At 34.3% G+C, this 8,965-nt stretch overlaps 1 protein-coding gene across 2 annotated transcripts; it reads left to right on the top strand.

Annotated features, from left to right (window-relative positions):
- Positions 1-431: 431 nt before the first annotated feature.
- LOC110663343 (casein kinase 1-like protein 6) lies at positions 432-8,524 on the top strand. 2 transcript variants are annotated; one of them, XM_058129036.1, is made up of 14 exons: positions 432-1,208; positions 1,325-1,365; positions 2,080-2,149; positions 2,429-2,577; positions 2,669-2,764; positions 3,279-3,349; positions 4,319-4,380; positions 4,476-4,539; positions 4,656-4,740; positions 5,292-5,418; positions 5,582-5,655; positions 5,735-5,798; positions 7,092-7,201; positions 7,984-8,524. In XM_058129036.1, the coding sequence occupies exons 1-14, from the start codon at positions 1,118-1,120 to the stop codon at positions 8,248-8,250; spliced, it is 1,371 nt and encodes a 456-aa protein (XP_057985019.1). In that variant the 5' UTR covers positions 432-1,117; the 3' UTR covers positions 8,251-8,524. The 2 variants fall into 2 exon arrangements, with proteins under 2 accessions (XP_057985019.1, XP_057985020.1); XM_058129037.1 differs by lacking the exons at positions 5,582-5,655; positions 5,735-5,798 and having other exon boundaries at positions 457-1,208.
- The last annotated feature ends 441 nt before the right edge of the window (positions 8,525-8,965 follow it).

Raw genomic sequence — 8,965 nt, forward strand, 5'->3', positions numbered from 1 at the left:
ATCTGAGACAAAAAATAAGGCTCAAAAATTTTAAATAAATTTCAGTAAACTTAAAAAAATTTGTGGAGTTTAGTTTTACAATTAATTTTTAAAAATTATCAAAATTTATTATGTTCAAAAAATCAAATCCAATTTTTAAAATTTAGAAAATTCTAATTAAATTTTCAAAATTTTAATATAATAAAATATTAATATTTACATATAAATAAATATTTTTAAATTAAGAGTGTTACATAAAAATATTGTTTACTTCAAATAAGCCAGATCAAATTCTAAGACTACTCGTAAACTAGTGGTCTATTGCTTCATAGTTCATTCACTCTCAAGTATATTAATTTTTTATTTTTTAAATAAATAAATAAATATATAATGATATTAAAAATTAAAAAAAATAAAAAATAAAAAATAAAAAATTCTCACCTGGCCCTTTTTTCTTCTATTGTCCGTCTCTTCCTCGTTTCTCACATTACTTTTCCTCCCATCAAACACCATCGCATTTCTCCCCCTTTCTTCTTTTTCTTCTCCTCTTTTATTTTTTTTTCTCGTAAAATATGTAAATTTTTAATCCCAAAGCTGGGTTTTCGATCTATCGGATATTTTCAATTTTGTTTTCTGTTTTTGGTTTGCAGTTTCTATTTGCATTTGATTTTTCTGGTCAATGCAGCTTCATTTTTGTTCAAATTAGGGTTTTCTTTCCTAATTTGTGATTGAAAATTTTGGGATTCTTTTTTATATCAATTTTAAAGCATGTGATTTGAAAGATCTCTTTTTTCCTTTCTTAATCCTTTTAATTATAAAGGAGGAAGAATCCCATTTTTTTTGCCCTTTTGAAATTAAATTGGATTTTGGATTATTTTTATTCTTATGATAAGTTTTGTCTCTTCGGTTTACACTTGGTTTTTTCCTAATTAAACGTTAATTAATGCGTATGTTGTAAAAAGTTGAGCTCTTTTTTGTCAAGGGAAGAGAATCTGTGAACCGGTCAATTTGGGAAATCTGTTGGTTTTTTGGGTGTTAATGTTTGTTGGGTAGGGGGGTTATTTATAAGGAAAAGCTAATTGCTCGCAAATCTAAGTAAACATAGCTATTTTATGCTTCTGGGTTGAGTTGTTTAGCAATGGAGAAATCGAAGATTGACCATATTGTTGGTGGCAAGTTTAAGCTGGGAAGGAAGATTGGTAGTGGATCTTTTGGGGAGCTCTATCTGGGTGAGTTTAACTTATCCATTCTTCTCCTTGTAGCATTTCAGCAACAGAATTGTAATCCTTTTGTTATTCTGTCTGTTCAACAGTTTCTTTGATGGTTATTTGACTTGGATTTTCAGGTGTAAATGTGCAAACTGGAGAAGAGGTCGCTGTTAAACTGGTAGGTGATATTTTTCTCAAAAAATGATTATGTTGATTGGGATTTACAGGAGTAATTATTTGTCATCAATTTTCTTTTTTCCTTTTTGGTATGCCATGATAGGTAGTGTTGGAAGGTTCAATTTCATGTGTTTCTACTGTTTTAATCACATTTATCTATGGCAATAAATCTTGTTCATCTTTCTATCTGATTGGCTGGTGTTCATCTTTCTATCTGATTGGCTGGTGGCCCTTTGGACATGGAGTTGGGTTGTATTTGAGGGTTCTTTTATATATATATATAAACATTATTATATATTAGCTCTGGAAGGTTTGGAGACGCCTCTTTGAAAACCATTGTAGATACTGGATGCTGTCTGTCCTTTGTAAGAACCAAAGAAAAAATAAGCTTTTTTCATGCCAGAATTAGGAAGGTATGGATGCCATTAAGATCTTGGATGGGATCTATATTAGTAATTATCTAAGTCTTATGCTACGTTGTCCTATCTGAGTTACTTATTCTTAATGAGGATTGATGAATAATGACTTTTTTTGCTTTTCCCCACGGAACATTTTTATGCTTAAGAATTGCATACAGTATATGCTGTACATCTGATTTTGTTTCTTCTTTTCATTAACCATCTTTTTCTTTCTCTATAAAGGACTTGCATGTCATCTAATGATATTCTTGCCAATTATTGACCTTCCCTTTTTTTTTAAAAAAAAAAAATTTCAGGAATCTGTGAAGACCAAACATCCTCAGCTTCACTATGAGTCAAAGTTATATATGCTTCTTCAAGGAGGGAGTAAGCCCTACCTGTCTTCCTCTCTCTTTCTCACACTCACACACATCCAAAAACACTCATAAAATGTTCTGGAAGTGTAGGATGGAAATTTATGAGAGAACATTATATTTTTTGTTTAGATGCTGTTTTCTGATTTTAATTTTTAAGACAGTAACTCCATGTTGAGGTTAATGTGCCATGATATTCTTTAGAAGTTCCTTTAAAACACACAAGGGGGAACATGGTCTGTAAGCATAATTTTTTCTCATAAATAATTTCATCTTATTTTCCGTGATGAAGCTGGAATTCCACATCTAAAATGGTTTGGAGTTGAGGCTGACTACAATGTCATGATTATTGACCTTCTTGGACCTAGTTTGGAAGATTTATTCAACTATTGCAACAGGAAATTTACATTGAAAACGGTTTTGATGCTTGCAGATCAACTTGTAAGTGTGCATGATTTTTCTTTGTTAAAGAGTATTCTTAATTTTCAAACCGTGAAAGTAAATTTTTTTCCCCTTATTTTTGTCTCTTAAGATTAACAGGGTTGAATACATGCATTCTAGAGGTTTTCTTCACCGTGATATAAAGCCTGACAACTTTTTAATGGGCCTAGGTCGCAAAGCAAATCAGGTACTTGCTTCTGTTCAATTCATGGCCATTATCTCAGAAAATCAGAATATCTGTGCATGCTTTGGGTGATAGAGTTTTAGTAATTCCATGTACAGGTGAAATGTCTTTGGTTGATAAATTTTCTCTCTCGGGGCAGTTTAGGGACAGTTTTTTACACATTAAAATAGAATATGTATATATAATTGTAATTATTTCCTATTGGAGCTGGTTAAAACAACTCACTATTGAAATGATAGCTGAATATTTTTTGTCTTTATAGTAAAATAAGCACATGAAAGTTCATACTGATTCAGTTTCGTTTGTAGTACGAGCTGCATTAAAGTCATTATCTAACTGCATAATAGTGATTATTTGGCACTGTGCCCTCGCTGGAAAACTGTTTGATTATTCTTTCTGTATGATACATTCAGAGAGTTTGATTGGTTATAAGATATTTATAATAAAGGAGAAAGTATTTTTATTATAGTTCCAACTTGTTTCTGCTTTTAAATTTGTTTGAATCGTTCTGTCACAGGTGTATGTCATTGATTTTGGCCTTGCAAAGAAGTATAGGGATCTTCAGACTCACAAACACATCCCATACAGGTAAATCACCATGTTTACATGATGCAGTAAATCCACCATGGCATATATTTTATTATGCTCCTTATGGCCTAGGCCCTTCAGTAGGCAAGGTCAGAGGCTTGATTTACTCATGAGATTTGTCCATGTTAAGGAAGAAGTAGAAAATTTGGTAGGGCATGTTAAGCATTTCTCCTCCCTTTCTGATTAGGAAAAAAATTTATGAACTCAATAAGTGCTCTATAAAACAAATCTGGAATTTTCCTCTTTGTTTTATATGCATTAAAATCCAAGTTTGATTTAAATTCGGATGAAGCTAATTTGGGAAAGGTTGTGACCCATATTTAGAGATTAGATATGAGGACTTGGAAGTCGAGTTGTGGTTTTATGACGTGTTACCAACTTACCATTGTGAAGCTTATTTTATTGGCCCTGAAATATGCTCAATTGTGCATAATGTTTGGATACAAGTTAAGGACCACTTGGCAGGATATGAGTTTGTGGTTATGCCAGTTCGTTTGTGTCTAATATTCACCTTTTAATTGGATAAAGGCAGTTATGGTCTTAGAAGCATACAATTATACTGAATAAATATCACGAAAGCAGCAGAGTTGCGAATCTTTGTTATTTTGAGTTGTTTTAGCTTTAGCTATCTAATTTGACTGAATGTGAATCTAATAAGGATCTTCTGTTCCCCACATCTGCCTTTTCTTTCAGTTTTTAATTTTCCTGCATCTTTTTAAGAAATCTTTTTTCTATACCATAAATTAACATCCATGCTGTGTTTGTCCGCTGCTGCCACACTTTAAATGGTCATCCTACTTTATCACTCATTTGACCCTCTCTCCTCTTTCGCATGCACATGCAATCATGAATATAGATTTTTACTCTCCTCTAATTTCTTCTTCTTGTTGTTCTTCCCCCCTAAAGTTTACTACCAGTTTGAAAATTTAATTTATTGTTGTGGCAACTCATAAAGGTTTTTGGTTGCAGAGAAAACAAGAACCTCACAGGCACAGCTCGCTATGCAAGTGTCAACACTCATCTTGGAGTTGGTGAGTGATGGTACATGTGAAGATGACTCTCCAACTAATATTATCAATACCACTATCATATGTGTAGATTTATTATTTCCCTATTTTTCTGGCAGAACAAAGCAGACGGGATGATTTGGAGTCTCTTGGTTATGTGCTTATGTATTTCCTAAGAGGAAGGTAGCAGCTATGCATTTAATTCATTTCTCTCCTTGTCTTCTCCATTTCTGGTTGAGCTTTCTCTATGCAATGTCAAATAGTTCTTGCAACATTTTGCCTAATTCTTTTTGCATCAGTCTTCCCTGGCAGGGATTAAAGGCTGGCACAAAAAAGCAAAAATATGACAAGATCAGTGAAAAGAAAGTTTCAACTCCCATAGAGGTATGATAGTTTGCCATGATTAACACAATCTTATTAATAAGAAGCCTTATAAAATAAAAAATCGATTGACTGTTAGATCCAAAGTTTGAGGCCCTTGTATGCATGTATATTTTCTGGATTGACGGTACTAATGGCAGATAGTTTGGTGAAGACTGGCTTGAACTCCTGGGCTTGTCTTTGATCCAGACTGGCTAGATGTTCGTAATTCAATCATGGAATAGCAGAGACTAGATTCTTCATTAAATAATTTAGTATTGAATATATGTATAAAATGCGTGCAAGTTCATTTTAATTATATGTATATATGTATAAATGCGTGCAAGTTGATTATGTTAGCTTGCATGTGGCAAGTGCAGACTTGTTTTTTTTTTTTTTTTCTTCTCATTCAATGTTCTGTATATTTTATTCCATAAATTAGTATGGGACAAATCCTTGCCCCAACATTGGGCGAGTTTGGTTCAATGTGGCTGTGGTCCCTTTTTTCTGGTCAGCCAATTTGTACGTAGTTGTGATGTTTTGGATTCAGTAATCTTAATGCACATGTATGATAGGTGCTTTGTAAATCGTACCCATCTGAGTTCGTATCATTTTTCCATTACTGCCGATCATTGCGGTTTGAAGACAAACCGGACTACTCATATTTGAAGAGGCTATTTCGAGATTTATTTATTCGAGAAGGTAAACCACCAGGACTATCATATTTCAGTTCTTAAAAATACATTCATATTTAACATTTCTGACATTCAGTCATGGATTTGTATTTCCCTTTCTCTAGGCCAATTAAATAGTTTATTATTTAGATGTTTTAGTACTCAAGGTTTTGGCTTGGATGCTGCGGCAGGTTATCAGTTTGACTACGTTTTTGACTGGACAGTTTTGAAATACCCTCAGATTAGTTCCAGCTCTAGAGGACGGGTAAGTGCTGGTGAAATGATAGGCCTAGGTTTCTACCCCTCCAGATTTGTTCCTCACTTTACTATTTGACTCTTTTCAGCATTCCAGTGGGAAACCAGGTCATGCAGGACCATCTGTAGAAAGACCTACAGAAAAGGTCTCAGGTATTTCTTAAAATCAAAACTGAATTTTAAATTTGGTGTTAAGTTTATGAACTCTGATAATAAGTTCAGTATATGTGAATCCTAGGTAGAGAGGGCCACAGGCCTGTTCCGAAAGTTCTGTTCCTTGGAGGGAGGGCCCTATACTGGACCACAGGGGGCCAGTTTGGTTTTGGTACCGGTTTGAGGACGGTTCCGGCTTGGTTATAGTTTGATCCGGAATGAGTTAATTCAATGATTGAATTTTTTTTTTCTATTTTTTTAAAGGGCAGTATGAACTAGACTTTTGAATCCATATCATAAGGTGTGACAAAATTTTTACGCTGGTTGTCACCTACCACAACCCTACTCCTTTATCCGGGCTTGGGACCGACTAAGCGCAAACTAATTAGGCGAAAAGCCGGATGGTCGAAGTGGAGACATGTCACGGGAGTTTTATATGATCATAAGATTCCCAATAAGTTGAAAGGAAAATTTTACCGTACAGCCATACGACCGGCTATGTTATATGGTAGTAAGTGTTGGGCACTGAAAGAGTCGTATGCGTCTAAGATAAAAGTTGCAGAGATGAGAATATTAAGGTAGATGAGTGGCCAAACTAGACTAGATAAAGTCCGTAATGAGAGTATTAGAAAAAAGGTAGGAGTGGTGCCAATTGAAGATAAGTTGAGAGAAGGAAGATTGAGGTGGTTTGGTCATGTGAAGCGTAGATATACGGAGGCTCCAGTTAGACAAGTAGAGCACATTAGGTTAGAGGATAGAAAGAAAAAAAGGGGTAGACCTAAATTGACTTGGAGGAGAGTAGTACAACATGACCTAGAAGCATTATATATTTCTGAGGATTTAACCCAAAATCGTTTAGAGTGTAGAAAGCGAATCCATCTAGCCGACCCCAAATTTTTGGGATAAAGGCTTAGTTGAGTTGAGTTGAGTTGAGTTGAGTATGAACTAGACTGCCTGTTCAATTCAAGGGACTGAAGGTTCTGGTCCGGTTTGGCCTGTATACTGTTTACCTGTTCTGGTTCTTGGTAGACCAAGCAGGTTTTGAGCCCAACCCGGACTGTGGACATGTTTAATGCTAGGATTGGAAATTGGTGAGAAGATGGTCTTTTACTCTATTTGAACCCTGAGTTGCACATCACGCATATCGCTGGAACTTTTTGTAATATGAAACTTTATGCTTTTCTTATGCAGAATATGAATATATCATGCACAAATACTCTTTTTTTTTTTTTTTTGGCCTAACTTAGTTTTTCCCCCTCTTCAATGGTTAATATCTATCATATTTTCGTCCAGTTGGGAAAGAGATTCGGGATAGATTGTCAGGTGCTGTTGAAGCATTTTCCACAAGGAAGTTCTCAGGCTCTAGTCCACATGACAATTCCAGAAACAGATCTTCAGAGAATGTAAGCTCATCCTATTTGATTGATTGCAGAAGAAACTATAAAGATTTGTTGTCCAATCTTCAAAGTATTTGAAATTCTGATTACAAGTTGATATCTTTACTTATGTATTTTAGACAGCAAGGTTCTTTTGAAAATTAGTAGTACCAACGAGTTTTCTACCATTTGGAGTCTAAAATGGATCATATTATTTTCACTATGAAAGATTTGCCAATAAGTATAGGAGAACAGGGGGAGTAGGTATCCTATTTAGTCATCTTGTTTGCTTTAGTTCAGGCTTCAAGTCTAATCTTTCAGAATGTTTCATTGATTTTAAACTTGAGATCTTGATCATTAAGAGAACAGATTTTCTGCGTGTACGTTGTTTTATTTGTTAGTTATTAAGGCTTGGTTGAGTTGTACAGTGTTTCATTAGTTCACTTTATATTTTCAGTGACAGCCAAGGCTTTTATTCTGAAAGTTAGATTTGAATCCAAGCTATCAGAATCTCATTTATTTCTGCTTCTGAATAGAGCAATGTGGAAATCAGTAAAAGAGGGGAAAAAGGAAATATAACTAAAGGGATTTTCCTGCCCAAGGACAACCTAGTTTAGTGGTTTGATGAAATTGAAACTAAACTTGAAACCTGTGATGTCTTGTGTCATTTACATTTGCTTATTTTATGGTAGCATGGTATGGTGGTTCCATTTTTGCTCCATTTGAAGTCATAGTGGCAATGGTACTGCATTTGAGATTCTTTTACACCAAATCCTTATTAAGGGCCTTTTTATTGCCTGATTTTGCAGCAACTGGAGCCAGAGAAAGGGCGTAGTTCTTCTCGTTATGGCAGCAACACAAGAAAAGCTGTCGTCTCAAATAGTCGGCCGAGTTCATCTGGCGAACCTAGTGAAGGTCGTTCTAGCAGGTTACTCTCAAGCAGTGGCCGTCTGACTTCTTCACAAAGAATCCAACCTGGGTATGACCCAAAATCATCTACTCGTGCCGTGGCTTCTTCTAAAGGCACTCGTGACGACGCATTTAGGAGCTTTGAGCTCCTCTCAATCAGGAAGTGATGAGAGAGAGTTTGAGATAGGAAGGTATTTGCTTAAGCCTCGTATAGATACATACTCTTCCATGTCAAGCAATCTTGGAATTTATAATCCTGCCATTGTATATGGAATATCACTTAATCGCTGCCATCACTGACTATTTCACATCTTTTAAGAACAACGTTACTTAATCTTGTTCCTGCTTCCTTTATTTTTTGACTCTTGTAACGATTTTTAGAAATTTCCAAGGGAGTTGTGTACGGTACTCGATTTGTCATTAATTTGGTTACTTTCTCTATATTTGCTCCTTTGGGTTATGTCTATGAGTGGTTGTATCCTATTCCTACCATGTGTTGCCTTGTAAATTCAGGTTCAAACGATCGAGGAGAAAAATAATTAGTTGATTAATTTAACGTTCCAAAATAGTATAATTAATGAGTATTGCATATAGGGGTGTGTGGTTTCGGTTTAGTGTTTCATGTGCATACATTTTGTCTATATAATATTAGTCAAAGTAAAAAATATTGATAAATTTAATAATTATGTATTATTAAAAGAGAAATGCGAAAATATTAGTATAAAGAGAATTGTTAAAATATAATTTAATTGTCTAAAAGACCATAAATTTAAAACAAAAATGATAGTAAGAAATACTAAATTTAAATTATAAATCATATCATTTAATTATATTATAAATAAAAACCGTAATTAGGATTAATATATTAAAAATGACAACCTA

The sequence above is a fragment of the Hevea brasiliensis genome, chromosome 10, assembly GCF_030052815.1.
Source record: "Hevea brasiliensis isolate MT/VB/25A 57/8 chromosome 10, ASM3005281v1, whole genome shotgun sequence".
NCBI classification, from domain to species: Eukaryota; Viridiplantae; Streptophyta; class Magnoliopsida; order Malpighiales; family Euphorbiaceae; genus Hevea; species Hevea brasiliensis.